Below are 21,174 nucleotides of genomic sequence, written 5' to 3' on the forward strand. Positions count from 1 at the left end.
GGCAGGCAGGTACCGCCCAAAAGCTTCCGCAGAGAGCTCCATCCGGCAACCAATCTAATTGCACGCTACGTCGATATCGAACCTCTTCGGGTTGTTTATCCAATTCTTGATATCGAACAATTATTTCCACTACATCACCACCCTTCCAACACTGCATATTACAACCACCGTACCAACCGACCACCAACAAACAAACTACCGACACAATGGATATTCCTCAGGCCGACCTCGATCTCCTCAACGAGAAGGACAAGGCTGAGCTTCGCACCTTCATTTCCAACGAGACGCAGCGCCAGAGGATTCAAGGACGTATGTACACTCCCGTCCAACATATTTCTTCCCCAGACCTCGTCCTTTACTCCAGTTCAACTGAAGCTTGTTGTTGTCCCTCTATCAACGAGTCCAAACCTACCTACCTACTACAGTTCCCTCTTCCCTCCATCCATCCGTCCCACCCTATGCCCTCCCTGTCTAACCACCTACGAGTCACTTAACTAACGACCCCTCTCTCTTCCCACTACCTAGAAACCCACGCCCTCACCGACTCCTGCTGGAAGAAGTGCATCACCTCCAACATCAAGACCAACCAGCTCGACAAGTCCGAGGCCGCCTGCATGTCCGACTGCGTCGAGCGCTTCCTCGATGTCAACTTCGCCATCATGAACCACGTGCAGAAGCTCACCAGGGGCGGCAAGTAGATCGAAGCCGCCAACCGGAAGGAGACGTGGGAGGAGGCGTATGCGCTGTGGAGGGAACAGGAGGAGAAGAGGAAGAGAGATGAAGAGTTTCCGGCGGGGAATTGAGCGGGGGCTGGCTGGCTGGCTGGCTGAATTCGTCAGTCTTGCTTGCTTGCTTGCTTGGTAGGCTGGGTGGCGAGGCTTGGGGGAAGAAACGGCCGAGATATCCGACGGGAATTTCTACGGTGGCTTGGTTCGGTTTGGTTTGGTACACTCGGGTTTGCTGAGAGGTTTAGGGAAAAACAAGCATTTGCTACCTAGGGAACTTTGAATCCCCTTGCGGCAGGGCTTGCGAGTATGGCTTGTGTCACAGTTCTAAGAGACAGTCCATACGAGGAATTTGTTGCGACAAGTCACGCCTGAAGGCTTGTACGATTATGTGTGCTGGGGCAAAACAAAGGTCGTCAAAAGTAGAACTGGAAGGAAAAAGAATCACAGGGCACGGGGATGGGGATAGTTCAGAAACTTGGACAATAGAGCAAGCGGTTCTTGTAGCATGATAGGGAGCGCAGGACGATGGTACATGGCGAAATGTTCATCTCTCTACACAGACCCGAGAATTAGGATTGGTTGATTTGGTACAGATGTGCTTACGATTACATCACATTCATTACAAGTTGATGAGAAGAACACACAAGATGTCAGATTCAAGTCTTAGAGCAACAAAGATCTATGGCTTGCAAGGGAGGAGTTTGAGCAATGGCCCATTTGGTCATGTCTGATGGAACGGGCAGAATAGTTGTAAAAAATATTCATTTCCATGCCATGAACCAAATGCCAGGGGGTATCAGACGCCGACTTCTTTTTTCGTTAAACAGTAAAACCCATGGTGTCCCTTGAAGATGTTTCATCCCGAATCTTGTGTATTTCCCATAGCTATGAAATCGCTAGTTTAGACAAGGCCGAGCTTGGTGGCAGCAATGTCAAGAGCATCGACATCGGCAGTAAGGCGAGCGAAGGCCTTCTTGGAGCCGTCAGGGCTGTGGGGCACACAAAGTTAGGAACTGGTACAATATTGGGTGTTCATCGTCGAGAAAAACATACCGGATCAAGGTGTTGATCTTGACGGTGTCAATGTCATAGAGCTTCTTAAGAGCCTGCTTGATCTGGGCCTTGTTGGCCTTGACATCGACGATGAAGACGAGGGTGTTCTGCTCCTCGATCTTCTTCAGGGCACCCTCGGTGTTGAGAGGGTGGACGATGACCTTGTGCTCATCGAGACGAGGAGCGTGAGGGATCGACTTGCGGGGGTACTTGGGAGCCCGAGACAGCTGCAGGGTCTTAGGCTGGTGGAAGGTGGTCGAGTGGCGGACCTTGGTGGCCTTGTGCGAGTGCACCTGTGGAGAGAATACCGATCAGTATTCAGTGATTTCATAACACAGGATAGCGAGAGTCGCAAACTTACACCCTTGAGGGCAGCCTTGGCAGCCTTCTGAGCCTGAGCGCCCTTACCGGCCTTGGAGGCACCGCCTATCCAGAGTCCCTCGTCAGCAAAAGCATTCGCCTGGAGCAAGATGATGCCAGAATCTTGTCCAAACTCGCAAAGTCTGCTGCTGCTTTGGTGCATCACCTCGGATGCCATTTCACGACAAAGAGGATCCGCATTGTGCGCGGGGCGAGCATATTTGTCGAGCCGTTCAATTCATTCTTGGGTTGAATCGTCGCTGGTGAGATTTTGAGGTTCGTTCAAGTACCTTTCTTGGTATCCTTAGGGGCCATTGCTGCGATTTCTGCTGTCGTCGGGCTAAGAAGACGGGATTCTCGCTGGTCGTTGTCGGGGAGGAGAAAGTTCAGTTTTTGGCTGAAATTTGGAGGAGGAAAAAGTGTGCGCGCGGCATGCATGTGGCTTAGCCGTGTGGCTGCGGTGGTATTGGCAGGGGTTGAGCTGCGCAAGGTAGCGGGAATGGGCTTTGAGCCACACCAAAATGTCCACTTTCGCGAAATATGCTCCACAATATTTTGAATCTCGAACCTCCGATCGCTTTGTCGCTGCCGCACTCCGTCATTCAACCTCACAGTGATGATGCGCCCTCCAATCCAACTCTCTTCATTTTGCTCGTGGTCTGTCGGATGAAGTCGGCGTAGGAAAACTTGGGTTCTTACAATTCCAAGCCTCGCTTTTCTGTGTTTATCACGACTTCCAGACAAGTGTGTCGTGTAGTTTATTTTGCCAATTGCAGCTTCTCGAAACAACAACCCGAAAACACTCCCTACGAGGACGGATCCCAGTGTTTGAAAACGGATTATCTGAGGCTATCAACCCGGTACACCACAACCCCGCCAAAAGGAATCATGGCGCCCAAGAAAGAAGTGGTCAAGTACCTAGCGGCCGGCCGGCCGCCCACAGCTTCGCGACCCAAGAAGAAGGGAGTCGTCAAGAACCTGGCAGCAGGCCGTCCGCCCACGGCCACGAAACCCAAGTCACTCGCGCGGAAAACCACGAAGTCCATCATCAACAAACTCCATCTTTTGGAGAAGAGGAAAGTGCAAGCTATCAAGAAGGGCGATAGCGCACAGGTCGTGGCAATCGAGGCGGAGATCGAGGCTTTGGGCGGTATCGAGAAGTATCAGGAAGCAAGTCTCCAGGGACAGAGACATGATCGAGGCGGCGACAGTTCCAGCGTGCTTATGGAATGGGTTGGGCCATATTTCTCATCCGAGGAGTACAAGGATGGCCGCTTGCGCATGTTGGAAGTTGGGGCGCTGAGTACAAAGAATGTGTGTGCTCAAAGTAACCATTTCGACATCACTCGGATCGATCTCAATAGCCAGGAGCCCGGGATTCTTGAGCAGGATTTCATGGCGCGCCCTTTGCCCAAGGACGAGTTGGGGAAGTTCGACATTATCAGTCTTTCGTTGGTGCTCAACTTTGTCCCAGATCATAAGGACAGAGGCGAGATGCTTGTCCGCACCACGCAGTTTCTAACATCGCCGAAGCGGTTCTCCGGGACAACCGCTGCCTTCTTCCCAAGTCTGTTCCTTGTGCTACCTGCCCCATGCGTCACCAATTCGCGGTATCTCGACGAGGAAAGGTTAACGGCTATTATGGAATCGATCGGGTACCAGATGGTGGAGTCCAAGACGACCCAAAGGCTGGTATATTACCTGTGGAGGAGAACATCAGATCAGGTCGGACACGACAAGCCGTTTAAAAAGGAAGAGATACGTTCCGGCTCAACACGCAACAATTTTGCCATTACCTTGGTCTGAGGTCTTCGTACAGTCGGAATGCCACCACCACAATCGAGATGAGCCACGACATGTCACAATGGGTCTTTCCACGTTAATGGAATTTGATAGATGGGATGGCCACGACATTGGATTTGAGCCATGCACCAAAGTGTGACCATGGTACTGCTGCGGTTAACGACCAGCTAAGATGCTGGGCCTGACGACCTGGACACGATTTCCGGTCTCCCGACATTTACTTCAGACGGATATATCAACAGCGCTGGGCTAGATCAATGGGAACGGTGTGGGGAATCACGTTAAAAGAGTCCCGTGGCCTCCACGCCGGCGTCAGCATGTGGCGCCTTTGCTGATAGAGCACGGCTGTGGGATCGAAAGCATTGGAGGCGACTACGCGATCGTACGGCAAGAGGAAAGCTGCAGAGGATCTCCTGAACGCGGAGAATTGTGGGCATTGGTGAAACAACTTCCCACTGCCTGAACTCTGCCTCATGCCGTACTGGGTTGAGGCTCATTCTCGAGGCATCGCTTGACTCGGACTGCTCCTCATTCGATGTTGTGAGAGGGGTTGTCTGTGATCTTGACGAGTGTTTCGTCTTCTACGGCGTTAACTGTCCAGCTGTTGGGCGAAGCACGCCCAACGCCTAGGGCGTCCTGGATATACTAACGTGTCGCGGATCAGGAGTCAGGCAGCTGCACCTATCCTTGGAAGCGAAAGCTAGATTCGGTGCGAAACTGCGTTATCCAACTGGGCCATCACGTATCAACTGTGTTATCAACTTGTTTATACGTAATGCGCTCGGGGTGAAATAGACCAGTGGGTTCGCCGGACGCCAGCATACACAGTACCGTCTCGGCCCCGCCGCTCCGCATTTTCCGGCCGGCGCTTCACTACCCGAAACTGCAGATAGGACCAACGTTCACAAACAAATCATCGGGCTTTTTCTTACGCTGTCCACTCTTAGTTCCTTCTCTTCGGACACGCCGTTTCCATCGTGACCTTGGTGCACCATTCTCTGCCAAATCGGCAAACGACTATCAACGCTGGGACGCATGGTTATTGCAGAAGATTATGCATCACCAACACCTCTCGTGAAATCACCAACCAGCCAGTGATCAACACATGGAACCTCTTCGACCCATCTGCCGTCTTGCCCATTCGCTCTCAACCTATCGCCGACCTATCACGACCCCAACAGGCCGAGTCGAGACTTGTCAATCACGGCGCACTACTGCCTACCCCGCAATCAAGAAAACTGGGCTAGGTATTACATAGCCAGCCAGCTGAACTCGACGTCAATGCGCTACAGTCCGTCACCTGTGCACATGGACACACCTCCCGCATCAATGAAGTGGTGATGTGAGGGATGCGGGATGCGTGCTCGGGTTTCATGGAAAAGGCGGTGGGCAAATGTCCTGCATCGTCAGGTAGTTTTCGGCGCCTGATTCCGAGCTCGCCTAACCCAAGTGCAAAAGTCCGGAAGAAAGGACTATTGATACATGGCATTGTGATTGAACATAATCACAGACGAGATGCTGTCCTCTCGAGGCTTCAATGCCCAGTCAAGCGTCTTTGCTTCCTTCTCTGGATGGATCTGAACGCAAGGGGGCCTTTCGACGTCAAATGCGGAGTAAAACTGCCGAGCGACCTATACCATCTCTCATTCGCCAACCTCGGACGACCTGTTTGATAGTCGAAGACCACCACGACTGATAGGTACGTAGGTAGGTAGACATTGGCGTCCCATCATCAGTCCCAACTCCTCTCCGAAACAAAGAGATCAAGTTCCTAGCGGCTTCCTCGGCCCAGTCCATCGGCCAGCTTATCCGCCATAATGCTGCGATGTCCAAAAGAACTCAAGGCTCTGCAGGATTCCCAACATTTCTTTTCCCCTCAACTTGAAACACAACATTCGGTAGAGTTGCATACTGCGTAGGGAGAAGAACAAGTGGCAACTTGTTCATCGGTCGATCCGCTGTAGCTTGACACAAAGCGGTCAATCAACGCAATTCTCATGTCTCTCTTTTTTACATGCCGGTTCTTTCAAACAAAACGTAGCGTCGCAGTAAGCATCGTAGTATTTTCCCTTTCGGGAAAATCTTCATCGATACCTACTGTTTTGGTTACCACGATAACCCAATATGTATCACACCTTCGACCCTTTTCCCATCATCCAGCCACTTATCTGTCTGTCTGTCAGTGCAGCATCAACTAACCGTTTCCAGGCAAGGCTTAGGTAGACTAGAACCAACCATGCAGATCCGGTAACTCGCGCACATTTAGCACTTATCTCGTGATACACCTTGATAGATGGGCAATCCGATCGGCGCCGTCAATGATAGATAGTCTGTCTCTGTGGAGCCCTTTTGACGGTGGCTTTGCTAGTGAAAGTTGGGGAAGCTCTTGGCGATTCCGGCGACTACCTAGTGTACCTCCTCACCTCGAGCTAACCTAACACCGCAGCTCCGCAAAATCGGGGGTGGTTGATAGAACTGGATTTGGGAGTGGTTGATGATCTTCGTGGTGTCAGCTTGATTCTGGATTTCCAGTGAAGTGAACAAATATGCCACTAATAGTGCTGCGGGACTGTCCGTTTGTCAGTTGTGTCAATCCTTGGGTTTTGTGGATTGTTTGAGTTCAGATAGGACACTTGATGACTATCAAAGGGTTCAAGATGAAATGAAATGGTCGTTGGTTTGGATGATGCCTTATCCGCATCGTGATGTTTCACGCAGTTCGCCATTCTGAATGGTATTGAATGCCCGGCCGATATAGCCGCTTCTCTGGGAGTAGGAAATAGATAGATCAACAAGCTAAGGGATATATCCCACCAACACGGCCAATCTCATCCTATTTCGCCTGCAGCTTGAAGATCCAGAGCCAAATTCGCTTCGGAGCCGGTAATTATGGTTATGTTTAAGCCCGAATGACATGAAACCCTCAAAAAGGTCACCGAAGAATGTAGTTAGCAAACCTGTACCAACTGTCACGGAGTACGGCTTAGTCGTCCCCGTCAACCTATTACTTCTAAAAGTGAAACTAGAGGAACCAAATAGAGCACCAAATTGCTCTTCAAACGGTTATGGCTTTCCTAATATCAGTCACGTGGACTGTGATACGTTTACCCCAAAGTAAACGGCCCTTTCACTTCTAACCTCTCTCTATATATGTCTGGTCACACTTAGTTGATGTACCAATCTCATCGTATCGTGTTGTATCGTCTCGTGTATCGTACGTTGTGAGACGGCCACGCTACATACTTGATACATAGATCGAGAAGCCAATTCCCTCAGACTCGAAAGATCCAATTCGATTTTCGTCAATACCTTAGCTTTACGTAGGTAGCTGCTTGTGCTACATTCAAGAAAGTGGAAGGTACTACTTAGCTGGAGGTAGATAATGGAAGGTATGTCTGCGGTGTAATACAGAAATCCAAATGTGGAAAGAGCTACCCACCCATCCACTCTTGAAGTACAATTGAAGCCCGTCAACTTAACGTGAATGATGGAATGTGCGGTAAACATTTGCGTAACGGCAATACTTCGGAGTTCGCCGTAGATTGCATATCTGTGATTATAAGAGTGTAGTCTAGATTGTCTGAGATTCTTGTCTCTACTGTGGTGGAACGACGTCTGTCTGTCTGTCTGCTTGTGGCGTAAATGGAGAAACTTGGTAAACCTTGCTAGCGAATGCAATGGTGAGATGCAGGATGCCGTTATGCAATTTCTTTTTTCTTGACTGATGATTTCGTGTTCTAAGGAAAGGATGTTTACTGCTTGCCTCATTCACAAAGGAGCGAATGATTTAGGAGTTTGGTGAGGTTGATGAGGTTGATGAGGTTGGTTCGATAACATTAAGATGGCTTGCTCAAAGATCAGCGAGTTTGGGGAAATGGCTGGCTTTTCGATACTAGATGGCTATCTATGTCCTCAAAGATCACCAATCTCCTCAAAACTCTTGACAACCCTATGCTCCTTCCTCGCCTCCTCCGACAACTCGGCGTTACCAGGCCTATCAACGATATAGCTCTGCATACCAGCTTGCTTGGCGGCCTCAACCTCCTTGACATTGTCACTCAGGAATAGCCACTCGCCAATGGGATACTCCTGGTGCTTAGCCGCAATCTTCTCGTAGCTAGCCTTCTCCTGCTTCGGCCCGGCGTTGACGGTATCAAAGAAGTCCGAGAGCCAGGGCAGGATATCGGACGGCTCGCCGTTGGTGTGTCCAAACAGGAGCTTCTGGGCCGGTACGGAGCCGGACGAGTAGATCATGACCTTGGCACCATTGTGCTCCCGCCAACGGGCCAGCTGCGGCGCCACATCGGCGAACAGCGGAGCCTTGAGCTCGCCGTTGCGGTAACCCGTCTCCCACAGGTAGCCCTGGAGGCTCTTGAGGTACGAGATCTTGAGATCCTTGCTCATGAGATCGCGGACGTGCGCCGCGAGGGTTTCCTGGGAGCCGGCATGCTCCGCGGGGAAGGCGGCGCGGTAGGAGGCGAACCCGGGTGAGTCCCACTTGGCCTTCAAGGTGCCCGGGAGAGCTTCAAGGGCGTAGGGGAACTATAACTCGTAGACCGGCGAGATGCGGTTGCTGTCAGTTCATCCTGCTTGTCTTGTCTCACTGGACTATGTTGTGACTCTCTTGTGACGTTTCCCACAAAAAGAACACACAGCTTTACGCGCTTGCTTGCTTGCTTCCCCCTCGATCGTATCGTGAATAGCCAGCCAATCGGGTTCATGATCGAAGTCCTGCACCGAGCCTATTGAAAGGGTAGGGGAGGGGAAGGGACAGGAAGGGTGGAACAAGAGAGAACACAAGAAGGGGGTTGCAGCAGCAGCAAAGAGGCACTGCTGTTACCTTGCTGCTGTGGAACACTGCCAAACCGCAAAGGAAACGGGCTGGCGGCAGAGAGAGAGAAGAGGATAGGATGGGCAATGAGGGGCAGGAGAAAAGGATCAGGATACGTGTGGTGTGGTTACCCGCATGCAACAGAGGCACTGGGCTGGGCCGGCCCAAGGAGGAGGAGAAGGAAGGGTCAGTTGTGGGTGTGTGCCTTACAAGAACGTCCTTGACAAATGAGATGGGACAGACGGTGCCCTCTGTTCGGCAAGGGAGATGTCATTAGCCAATCCATCCAGCACTCACACACACACACACACACACACACACACACACATACAGGCAAATACATAGAATAGGTGGGTGGTTATTGTTTGCGGTCTACACGAGGGGAAACGGGAGCTAATGATGAGATTGTGGAGGTTGGGGACTTGGAAGAAGGGGATGGATGCAAATACCAATGTCGAGCAAGACAACCTTGACGGGAGCCATGATGATACTTGTTGTTGTTGTTGTTGTTGTTGTTGTTGTTGTTGTTGTTGTTGTTGTTGTTGTTGAGTCGTGGTAGGCTCGAAATGGGACTAGTTTACCCCACGGCAAGGGATAAGACGAGGAGGGGAAACGAAGGGGTCCGAATGGGCGGTGGCGGCGGTGATGGGGTTGGTGATGCCGAGAGGACCTCCGCTGCGGCTTGTCCCGTGGCTCCGAGTCAAAAACTGCTGGCAGTCCGGGGAGCGGGCGATGAGCCGGTAGTGGGGTGACAGGGCCCGGGCGTGACCGTCGAATGATACGACCGGCGGGAGGGAGCAGCAGGCGGTGAGCCAGTTCGCCGAAGTTGCTTCTTTGTTAAACTGTTTGCGGGGAAATCGAGAGCTTCGGTTTGTAGAGGAGTCTTGTTGTTGAGGTTGTACGGAATCTCAGTCGTGCAGATGAAAAAAAAAATTGCGGGCTTTGTCGCGCGATAGGTCACGGTGACGGTAAAAATGGAATCTACAACATCGACAGGCCCGGTTCCCCTGAGGTATCACAACATTTGCGCAAAGCGAATTACAACCACAGGCCATCGTCTACAGTTGCTGTGACGACAATGCCAGATGCCGCAACTCAAAATCATTAACTGACATTACCACCCTCCAATTCCTCTCTCGGAGTTCGGGTTGGGCACACCGTATACACGACGGGCGCGGCATATGATAGCGATTCTTTGGCCTTTTTGTAAATGCCTCTCGGGGAAGCGGTCAGAAGGTCAACCGGACAACTTGCAAACAACACATTCGCACAACTACCGTATTCCGTCCCGTCTCTCCTCGCGCTTCCCCCTTGCCGAGCGTGTATGTACGAGGAAATTCCACACATCACACCATCACGACCACACCACCACCGCCGATGCACAGCGGAAACGGAGACACAGCGCGGCCCCGACATGATGCATAATGTAAGCATGGCTGAACCCGTACAAAAAGGTCACATAAAGTCACATAAACTATGCAGCAGCTAGGTGGACTTTGTGGGGTTAAAAAAAGAGGAGATCGAATGCGCCAGCATGGAAACAGGCATTTTATGGAACCTCGAAAGACAGCATTAACACTAGAGAGAAAGCCGCGACATGTGAACAACGTTGCCGTGGGAATAGTCTGACGACACGTTCGTCTGATAATCGACATGAGTAGTTGTAACAGGATCGGAGCTGATGGATGGGATGTCCGATTTCATCAGGCACTGTCCCTTCGTCCATCGTCCATCGTCCATCGTCCATCGTCCATCGTCCATCGTCCATCGTCCATCGTCCATCGTCCATCGCACTGCCGAAGGAGATACGGACCTGGAAAACTTTATCTTATCGGCCCCGGTTCCCCCTTCCCCCCCCCCCCGATACCTAGAGGTACTGCGCGGTGTCGTCATTTTTCCAACAACAGCCGGCCGACCGGCCCCGTATTTTCCAGGCACCGCGACGCCAGGCCAGGGAACAGAGAATTCAGGAACGTGAAAACTCAATCAGCACGGCACTCCGTCCAGTTCCAGTTCCAATTGCTAATGACTACATCACTTTCACAAGCTCAAAACGGCCAACTCCATAAAAGCCGGAAAACTTAAAACCAAGGAAGATGTTCGCCAGCGAGTAGAATTAACCGGACGAGTCTACGTCAACAGTCTCAACAACACACAGTTGCAAGATACCGCGGCTGTTTTTGTTTTGGGATAACAATGCTCGCAAGACATTCGAAACGATGTTGGGAATGCCCTGAATTCAATTGCTGACTGCTGAGCAGTGGTGAACTGGTGACACTGTTGTTGTTTACAACCCGCCTGGTTCTCCCTGTGCCGAGTTATGCACAAGCAAGTGAAGGCAAAACAACCGCGCTCTTACCTCTACAGCGGCAAAGTTACCGCTGGGTTTACATGTACCTACGTTCATGCATTCCATAGCACAGTTGACCTCAGACATATTGTTACACAAGTGAGACTCTTTTTGGATTCCTTGAGTTTGGTAACGACCGGCTTGGGTGAGAGCTTTGCGAACACAGTTCGGAATGAAAAATGAGGATTGCGTTCTGGAAGTCTACAACTCTGTAAGTGTAATAAACAAACCAAAAAAAGGGGTCTTGGGGAAATCTTCGGTCTTGGTTCTGGTTTTGACTTGGTCTCTTGTAACAGTTGTATAGCAATTGTTACCGTAACATTCGTGTATCACCAAAGTGTCACAAAAGCGTAACAGGACAGCGGGAATCATACACCAAATCGGGTATGCAATCAATTACACTCAATTTCCGTGGAGCGTATCATTTCCTACGTCGTGAGGTTGCAACGCGAACCGGTTCCTGGACACTCACTATCACCAAGGCAGGGCGCTGGAACAACCGGCAACCAGCCAGAGTCAAATTAACCGGGCCTGGTTCATAGTGACTGACTGTGAATTGAATAGGTAAATGGTTAGTTCTTTTTGTCACCATCATGATGAACGATGGTGAACGATGTTGTGACTGTTCGTGACTAGTTGACTGTCCTGTCCATCCGATTGCGCTCAACAATACAACCATTGCTCAATTCACTTCGACTCACATTGGCACCATCGAGGTGTTCATTTCCACCTCCATTTTTGCCCCCAAGAATCGATAGACAGGAACGCAAAGGAGTCACGAGCGATAACACAAGGACCGAACGGACCCTGCTGCTCCCCTTCAAAGAGTTGGTACTTGCTGCCGCCGACGCCGCTAGGGATGTTCCCCGCGGCGATTACTGTAGCGTACGATGTAGGTCCGTTTAACAGGAGAGCGATAGTGTACATTGGACCTCCCGATAACGGCGGCCAACCCCGTTGGAAATCTGGGGTCACACGGTCATTCATCGCCAAGCATTTGTTGAGTTCCCAAACCTCTCCTCAGTCCTCACAAAAGTGGTGATAAAGCAAAGAGGGGATTCCATGACAGGATGATATCATGTGTCCCCCTATGGTTCTGTTTTACCCCTCAAAAAAGGGCCTCCCAAGCAAAGCAGTGCCCCCTTTTGAGAACTTGCTCAAAAAAGGTCCAACGTGATTTGCGATCGCGACTCGCGACACATGTGGCCGGGTCCTCATGGAGTGTAAAACTCGCCCCGGCAATTGCGCCAGATGTCGTCTCGTCTCGATACCTCTACGTCTATGTAGTACCGATAAGGTCACGGGATCTTGGGACTAGATTCGCTCATACGTAGTAGACATCATCGCCGGCGTCATCCCGACTTGGAATATCGCCATCGTCGCCTTTTCGCTGTTTCCTTTATTTCGAGATGGCGACTAATTGCATCGTTGTTGCCTGCCTTTTGCCTACACGTGTAAGGTAAGTGGCTGTAAGCCCCGTGCTGTTCCTACCAAGAGGTAGGTACTTTATGCATGTCGTCTTGTCGTCCGGAGATTAGATAGAAGGTACATACTGTTCGCCCCATCCTTCTTCATCCGATAGTCTATCGTCGTCCATCGTAGTTTATTGGCATGGCACAGCTGCGGTCCCGTCATTGCAAAACGTGTGGAGGCAGCGTGAAGTTCCACTCACACACCATGCCGAGGTTTGGGCTTGGCCAATGCGAGCACTTCCACGCATCATGAACCTTGCTGGCCACCACCTTACCACTACCACTTCCTTTGTTTGGGAACTGATACGCGATAAGAATCTCGATGTCTGTCTGAGAACCTTATCGCCGGCCACGGCGCTCACTGTCTTTCAAACCATCAGATTCGACAGCGTTGATAACCATGATCAACACCCTCTTGTTGATGCGCTAACAAAAGACACGCAGTGTGTGTGTGTGTGTGTGTGCACGCCCCCCAACTTCATCCGAATGACCTGCATTTTGTGGGGTAAAAAGGACTCCCGCCGGCAACTTGGACTCGTCCAGCCCCAAAAGAGATCTCGAATTTAAGTGTGGCAGTCCTCGACAAATGTTGAGTTTCCAGGCTGGCAATGGTGCAACTGATTGCTCGATGCTCATAGCGGCAGGGGGTACAGTGTGGCTGTTTTCGACAAAAGATCTTGAGCCCTCGTCGGCGAACGTCGTGAATGCTCAGAAAGCTGGGGAAGTATATGCGGCTAGCTTGTAAGTTTCATCTTCACATCCCGAAGAGCAATGGCGTGAATTGTCCCATTCCTTTCCCATAAACATCGAAAGTGGCAGCGTGGCATCTCTCCTTTTCTGAAACAAGAAACACGCGTGTGCAGTGTACACTACGTATCGCCGGGCGGCGCAGGCAAATTGCCAATCGACAGCGGCTGTTGCTATTTTCGCAACCCCCGAACAAGAAAGTGAGCAACGATTTTGATTGAAGGAGAGGGCGCTCATCAATGAGGATTGCAGGATGGCCATGCGGAACCGCAGCAAGGAGGATGGATGGGCGCGTGCGTTCGTGCTTTTTTTTTATATCATTACAGTTCCCTTGCTGCTTGTCGGTGCCTGCCTCCTTGCCTGCCGCGTGGAGTGCCGCTCGCTCACCCGCTGAAAGAGCAAAAAGAACGAATAAGAATGATCCAGGACGCCATACACAAGAGACGCAAGATGTCGTTTTGCTGCCGCTGACCAATGACTGTGGAGTAGAGAGCGCGAGCGTGTGAACTGAAACAGTTGAGAATGTTGGGAGTTGACGGGCTGCGTTGTTGATTGACGGGATGGGCAACCACGGCAACCGGGAGGAACGAGGTCTCCATCAAACCCAACCCAAGATCATCTCTGGATGATTTCAAAAATGGAAACCAGCTAGAAGAACACGAATACAGTCTGGACAAGTGGCAGCTTCGTGTTGAGATGAGAAGATTGACTGGCGATGACTCCGACGTGATAGCTTTGAGAAGCTACCCATGCTCATTGCCCAATTGATTACAGGTTTCTGCCACTGACTGGGCTTTTGCCTCCCAAGTGGAAGCTCCGTTCTCGCTTGTGCCCCTTACATTCGTCCCGCCGTACCGCAGCAGAAGTGTGCCAGTGCTGCGTACGTCCGCACCCCTAGCTTCCTCCCACGTTTTTTGCCAGGCCACCCCTCTTCGGTCTCGTTTGGGATTTCAAAGGGTTCAGGTCAGATGTGCGATTTTGACAGCGATGCCTTTGTCGCGGTTGTCCTGAATTCATGCGATGATGGCGTTCACGTTCGATGTGACGGCAGTTGATGACCATCCAACTCGGCTCGTCTTCCCATCCTGGCAATTGACGTTTGGAGGCCTTGAAATTTCCAATACGACAATCTAACGTAAATTACAAGACGCTAACCCTAATACAGCAATATGTCACTAATACGGATGATCAGGCGGGGCATCATCATCATCAGAGGTAACTCCGTAATAACGGCCCTGGCGTTTGAAAAGCAATTCCTGCGACGCTGCAGCATATCTGTCAGGATAGCAATGGCTTCCTGTTGCCGACACCTGGCAGCGGCAACGACAGCGACAGCAAAGACGGGAGATCTAGGAAAGCTGTTCGAGCACGTGGAGATGCAACGCAACACTGTTGAATCGCCATACATCCTTATCAATGGCCGAGAAACGGACAGATAGTCCAGTCTGATAGACGGCGGACGCGAGGAAACCTGGATCGGCGGTGTACGGAGTTGAACCTCTACGGCCACGCTAGTCAGCGATTGATGTTCGATAGTTGTAGCAAGAAGCCATCCGTTATCCGCGAGTCACTCCTTTTCGACGTGTGTAAACATTCAGTCAGTCGGTAGGTTTGTCACTGCAGTCAGTTCAGTCTGGACACGGTGTCAAACATTGACGGATTCCTTTGCATTGGCACTCCCGCACTTTCACACAACTCATCTCACACAATGGAGCGTGGAATTGGGGGGCCCCTGAAAATAATAACTTCCCTTTTGAAGACCTGCCAATCTGCCTGTCTGGCTTCTTCTTGTGCTGCCAGGTGAAGGAACGGGTTGACAGCCAGACAGACGGGAGCTGCCCAGCATTGCCTTATTACCGTACATGGTACAGGTATTTAACAAGCGTCAGGGCGTTACGTGCTGTACCTGTGCGCTACTTTAGGCCACTGTGATGGTAAGTAAGGTACCGAGGTACCATGCCGGTAGCGTGATACCAAAGACGGCGGGCAGGTGCAGACACCCGAGGGCGGTGTGTGTCTTGGTTGGTGTGTTCACCTGTCTTGGGGTCGGTTCCAGGTCGTTTCCAGTGTGGTTGCGTGGCAGCAAGCGAAGAATGCCATTCGTCGTCATTTGTCGAGATAGCCACCCAGACGGTGTCGCGATAAAAGCCAGACACGTTGAGACGCCATAGTGCGGCCAGCCAGCAGCCCAGTGCTCGCCCACCATTTCGCGACGCAGCGATCGGCAGACCCTGGTCGTCTCTTTGCTCGAAGCGGCCTTTTGCTGGGCAGCTGCGAATGATGGAGTGACAAAGCGAATGGAAGTCGTGCTTGGGAGTGCCTGGGGTTACCCCCGACTCTGAGAGGTCAGGTCGGTCCCTCTGGGCTCTGGGCACTGCTCACTGTTCGGCGACGAGGTCGGCCATTCCTGGTTCGGCGGGTGCATGCTCAGCCCACGCAGTCATTGAGGTCTCGAGGTACCTAGCGGAAGTACCAGGGGCCTGCCAGCAACGGGCGAGAGGTACCCAGCACGGCCCAGCATGACCTCTGACGCTCGCAGCGGTTCCGTCCTCTTCCACCTCCTGCCTGCTTGTTCCATTTCATGCTTCCCACTGCTTCCAGGTTCTCAGGCTCCTTTTTCAATACCCACCACCGCCCATCCACCCTGAATTTCACCCTATTCCACCACCTCTTTCTCTTCTCTCTTCTTTCTGTATAACTCGCCTTGTTCGCCGTCGTTCGTCGCGCCCCATTTGTCGTGCATCGCATTGTCTGTTTTAGCTCGCAACTCGCCTGGCAATCAATCGAAGCAATCAATCAATCAGTCACATAACCCGACGCACCTCATCCGACTTCGCAGTACCTTGCCGTCCGATCCACCGAATACGCCATTGATTGCGGCAGCCTTGCATCGACATCTGGCTCCATTCCCAACTTACACACATCAAAGCCTTTGGGATCCCCGACTGCGCCGTTCGAACATTGGTTCCTTCGTTCCGTCTGCTTCAAATCAAGTCAAGAAACACGAAAAGACTACACACAGCAAGACGAGAATCCTCTTTTGAAGCTCTCAAAAAGCAACATCAAAGAACAGAGCATCACGGCATTCAGTTGCATCACACGCTACACTACCATTCACGCTCCGCCGAGTCTCCAGTCAGTTTACACACTCACGGACTAGACCACTGGTCACTTGCTTGGCTCCCCCGGCCTCTTCTGTCATCGCCGACCCGCAACTTCCGTTATCGTCCGGTACCAAGTTGCTGCATCCCCCAAGACCCGGTGTCCACTTTCCGGTGTGAATCACATCTCGCGTGCCGAACCAGGGGGTTGGAAAGAGTCATCTCCACGGCCCACCTGTTCCTGAGGGACACTTATACACGACGATCGGTCAACCCTTTTTGAGATATCTCCGACATACATCTTCACCATAATCAACAACATCAAGCCATCGAGATACGCTACCAAACATCGCCGTCGTCGCCGTCGCCTTCAAGGCTCCCCCCTTGCCCTTCAGCCCGGCTCACCCGGTGTTTACATTGGTGATCACTTCAAGCGTCAACACCAACACCGACAACAACAACTCCCAGAACAGCTTCAACTAGCCGTCAACCCTCATATTCAGCTTTGATCTCGATTCGATGTTACTATAAAAACAACAACTTCTTTCCTCCTCCACCTACCACTTTACCGTTTTGACGGCCCCTCTCTCAAACCGACTACTCTACAGTCACATTTCCTTTGTTGATTCTTCACCTTTCCACCGCTTATGAGCCTCAGACCGTGAACGATTTCGTTTTTTCACAGTTTCAACCCCTGTACATTCTTCATATTCTTTCTTTTGGCGCATCTCTTTTCTCATACCTCTTCCGAGAACCTACTTGTCTCGACTACACCGGACTTGACGACATAGACCGGCTTGGACTGAAAAAGGAAATACACCAGCATTGTATCGACTATCTACGACAACAAAACCAACAAAACCTATACCCTAATCTTCCCCCAAAGGTCAACCCCCCAACATTCGCCATGGATTTCTGCCTTCGGAACAAGTTCCAATCTGGAGTTCTCCTCGCTGGCCGATACCAAACGATCTCCCCCCTCAACCATGGATCTTTTGGCATGGTCTTCATGGCCCGCGACCTCAAGACTGGTCAGAAGGTTGCCATCAAGTGCCTGACAAAGAAGGGAGCTGCAAGCGAAGCCGGCTTCGACTTTGCGGTTGACGAGAAGTCTGAGGAGCTGGTTCTTCACCGACGTCTTGGAGCCCACCCCAACATTGTCAACTTCATCGACACCTTCGAGACCGAGGCCCATACCTACATCGTCCTGGAGTACTGCGAGCGAGGCGATCTCTACGAAGCGATCCGTCTGGACCAGGGTCCTTTGGAAACCGAGCATGTGAGGCGATTCATGCTGGAGCTTGTCGACGCTGTTGCCCACATCCACGCCAAGGGCATCTACCACCGTGACATCAAGCCTGAGAACATCTTCCTCACCCAGACTGGCTCTGCCAAGTTGGGTGACTTCGGGCTTGCCACTACCGAGAAGTGGTCGTACGAGGCTGCGGTTGGAAGCGAGCGTTACATGTCCCCGGAGCAGTTCGACTCGGCCGGTGCCGGATACTCGCCGGCTGCGGCAGACATTTGGGCCATTGGCATTTGCTTGCTCAATGTCCTCTTTGCCCGCAACCCATTTACCACCCCGACCGAGGCCGACCCGCTTTTCTTGGATTTCTCCCGCGACAAGCAGTCTTTGTTCGACGTATTTCCGTCCATGTCCCAAGACACCTATGAAGTCATTGTTCAGTGTATGAACCTGGATCCTCGCAAGCGCTCTCTTGAGGGTGCTCGCGAGGCTCTCTACCGCGTCATCAGCTTCACCACCGACGACGAGATCCTCGACGACTTCTGCACCGCCGATGGCCCCGTGGTCGCCAGCTCCAACCGCGAGCCTCTTCGCACTCCGTCGATCCAGAGCCCCCAGATGGACACTGGCGCTTTCCCCTGGGCCAAGGCGCTCCATGCCAACCCCCAGAGGCAGCTCAGCGACATTCCCGACGACGAGAGCTACACCGAGGACCTCTTCTCCACCTCCACCGCCACCACTTCCGACTGGCTCTCCGCTAGCATCCAGACCCCACCTTCCGTTTCATCTGTTATGGACTCGCATCTCGCTGCCTCCATGCAGTCGCTTAACATGGGCTCGATCGCTCAACCTAGCAAGGATATGTTCGCCAAGATCCCCGTGAGGCCTTCGGTCGCCGCCGGCTCTCTCCCGATCAACATGGCCAAGCAGCCTAAGCAGTCAGCTTTGTCAATGGTTTTCGGTCGCAAGGATACTGTCTCTAAGAGCTGGAGTGATTTGTGGGACGAAGAGGAGGAGGAAGAGGAGGAGCACGCTAAGCAGCTGGCGCTCAAGGAGATGAACTCCAGAACCTATAGCCAGGAAAGCAAGCACGATGAAGAGAACACTCCTCGCGTCGGTCTGTCCCCGGCTACCAAGGCGGGCAGCCTTCACATGGAGCACGACATCCCGGCTATCGATATGCACCTTGGTTCCAACATCGACGACGACCTCGCTGCCGATGGTTTCTTCTTCCACGATGCTCCCGCCCGGAAGGAGGAGCCCACCCAGTTTCCCATGAGCCACTCCCCGCCCACTCGTAAGAGTGCCATGGATAAGTGGGCGGCTCTGGGTGAACGTCGCAGGGCAACAGGAACCACACCTCCTAGAGGCTCCGAGTCTGTTCCGAGATCGCAGCGCCAAATCCCTCACAGCTTTGGCGCCGCCTCTCACGATTTCCACAACACAAACCACAACTCTTATACTGTTCACTCGAACAATCACTCATCTCATCATTATGCTGCCAACATCGGAAAGAAGTCTACCCCGGTGAAGCAGTGCCCTTGGAGCAAGGGACGCGATCGGGGAATTGACTGGCGCAAGGAGAAGCGTCATCCTTTCGATGTCGAGTGGGTTGGTGGCTGGACGGGAACTCCTCTCGTGCCAGTTCATCACTTGTAGTTGGGCTATCACCTTCGCTGTGGTCCTTCACTGATTCACACTGTTTTTGGGTAAAGGGACTTTTGCTGATCCTGGTCGGAGTTTTTCGGGCATTTTGGTTGTTTTTGGCTTTTCAGGGGTTTTGTTGCTTGGGGTCAACGGGCGGGTCTGTCATCTATATTTTCAAGGGATTTACAATACTGCATAGCATGGTTTAAACAAACAAACAAAGGGCGAAGCGGCGCGGCATTCAGATACAGAAACTGGACATTCGAATTGGATTGGGTTTTCTCTTCTCTACTTTTTTTATTTCATTCATAGGATCGAGACGTTATGGACGTGAGCCCGAAGGATCAGCATTTTCCTCTTTTCCGGTTTACAAGACCAAACAAGAACGGTTATATGGGATTGGTGGATGGGCGGAATGGTGACTTGGGTTTCAACTCGCTTTCTGTGTATTAGATATTCTCCGAACATCTCACGTGAAGACCTTCAAAGGTCACAAGAATACCAGAAGTTACCCACTCGAACACATATATCTTTATCTCATGCCTCGTATGAACCCGATGAACTGAATAAGGAGGATGGAGTCAACTAACATCTAATTCTCAGCTCTAACTTACGTACGTTGCTGGCACAAATGAATCCAGCTAGGTACGTCATCGACAGAATTGCGCCACGACCCATATAAAGACAACGCCATGTCCACTCAACGACGTCAAGACTATACGAGCGGCTAAACACAAACCACTTACAATCCCTCTAACGGCGAACGGCGAGCGGCGAACGGCCAGTCGGTCGGCCGGCTACTCCGACGGAACACGGGTCATGTGTACTATGTGTCTGTGTCACGATGCCTAACAAAAGACAAAGACGACTAAACAAACAAAACACGCATATACACAAGGTTATGTATGCCATCCCTATTCTGTGTCTCCGCGTCTCTCTCTAATCTCCTACGTACTTACGCTCACCCGGAGAAGCCGAGAGTCGAAGATTGTTACATATGTAAAATAGATAGAATCGGAATAAGGTTCGATACCTAGTACCGCGTCACACAATGAGAAACAAACGCCCGCCGGATTCCTTCCGCGGAAAATTTTATGAAATGTCGATTAAGATTGAGCCGAGTGTGTGTCCCTCGATGGTCGGTCGTGGGCTATGACCTGCGGCATGTATAAGTGTTAGGTTTGTGGGTAGGTTTGTAGGTAGGTTTGTATGTATCTAGGTTTGTACACTGAATGCGCTTGAGGAAGATATTTGAAAAGGGGAATGGGGCAGATGGTAGCGAGCGAAATTCACATCCTTCTTTCGTTATACTCGGCCACGTATATGTATCTGGAGATGAGTAGGACAAGGATAGTCAGATCAAAGAGGTTCTACGGTCTCGTTACCTATCCATATATATGTCTCTCCCTCTTACTTATTGAATTATAATTCACTTGCCCGATCATTCGTAAGTTACTCATTCCCGACATGACCAGTACGCGTTCCGATTAATTAGTTGCCGTTCTTTACATACAAGGGAGGGAGTGAAGTAAGTGGTTTAATATATAGAGGTATGTAGGATGATGCCATCGCATGATATAGTACCTTGTTAACGCAATCAAGGTAAAGTATTGAACCCCAGATTGATATATCATCTCTATCAACTTAATTCGAACCTAACGACCTTCTGTACAGACAGGCAGACAGACAGACAGATACACGACTACACCGAGGAGGCATTCAATTTTGTCGAATTATATTTACGAAGTATGGTCCATCGCATGATACATGCCAGCACCTACTGTACCGTCCCAGGTCCTCGGACTTCCATCTGGTCTCTGTCTGGTATTTCATCCC

General features: G+C 51.4%; 5 protein-coding genes across 5 annotated transcripts; 3 read left to right on the forward strand and 2 right to left on the reverse strand.

Annotated features, from left to right (window-relative positions):
• Positions 1 to 137: 137 nt before the first annotated feature.
• On the forward strand, positions 138 to 698 carry SMAC4_07092 (uncharacterized protein; the record flags this gene model as incomplete). Its single annotated transcript, XM_003345760.2, has 2 exons — positions 138 to 309; positions 526 to 698. Exons 1-2 carry the CDS (start codon positions 207 to 209, stop codon positions 696 to 698), a joined length of 276 nt encoding a protein of 91 aa, XP_003345808.1. The 5' UTR covers positions 138 to 206.
• Positions 699 to 1,357: 659 nt separating this feature from the next.
• SMAC4_07091 (60S ribosomal uL23 domain-containing protein) lies at positions 1,358 to 2,503 on the reverse strand. Its single transcript, XM_003345759.2, has 4 exons — positions 2,432 to 2,503; positions 2,143 to 2,207; positions 1,782 to 2,074; positions 1,358 to 1,717 (listed from the first exon to the last, which is right to left on the reverse strand). The coding sequence occupies exons 1-4, from the start codon at positions 2,454 to 2,456 to the stop codon at positions 1,630 to 1,632; spliced, it is 471 nt and encodes a 156-aa protein (XP_003345807.2). The 5' UTR covers positions 2,457 to 2,503; the 3' UTR covers positions 1,358 to 1,629.
• Positions 2,504 to 3,029: 526 nt separating this feature from the next.
• On the forward strand, positions 3,030 to 3,947 carry SMAC4_07090 (uncharacterized protein; the record flags this gene model as incomplete). The annotated part of the gene is made up of 1 exon (XM_003345758.1): positions 3,030 to 3,947. One exon carries the CDS (start codon positions 3,030 to 3,032, stop codon positions 3,945 to 3,947), a length of 918 nt encoding a protein of 305 aa, XP_003345806.1.
• A 3,853-nt stretch (positions 3,948 to 7,800) lies between these two features.
• On the reverse strand, positions 7,801 to 9,327 carry SMAC4_07089 (uncharacterized protein). The gene is made up of 3 exons (XM_024655862.2): positions 9,225 to 9,327; positions 8,986 to 9,026; positions 7,801 to 8,486 (listed from the first exon to the last, which is right to left on the reverse strand). The coding sequence occupies exons 1-3, from the start codon at positions 9,256 to 9,258 to the stop codon at positions 7,857 to 7,859; spliced, it is 705 nt and encodes a 234-aa protein (XP_024511685.2). The 5' UTR covers positions 9,259 to 9,327; the 3' UTR covers positions 7,801 to 7,856.
• Positions 9,328 to 16,036: 6,709 nt separating this feature from the next.
• On the forward strand, positions 16,037 to 19,855 carry SMAC4_07088 (uncharacterized protein). The gene has a single exon (XM_003345756.2). It carries the CDS (start codon positions 17,353 to 17,355, stop codon positions 19,348 to 19,350), a length of 1,998 nt encoding a protein of 665 aa, XP_003345804.1. The 5' UTR covers positions 16,037 to 17,352; the 3' UTR covers positions 19,351 to 19,855.
• Positions 19,856 to 21,174: the final 1,319 nt, after the last annotated feature.

Source organism: Sordaria macrospora, chromosome 4 (genome assembly GCF_033870435.1).
Source record: "Sordaria macrospora chromosome 4, complete sequence".
Classification (NCBI taxonomy): Eukaryota; Fungi; Ascomycota; class Sordariomycetes; order Sordariales; family Sordariaceae; genus Sordaria; species Sordaria macrospora.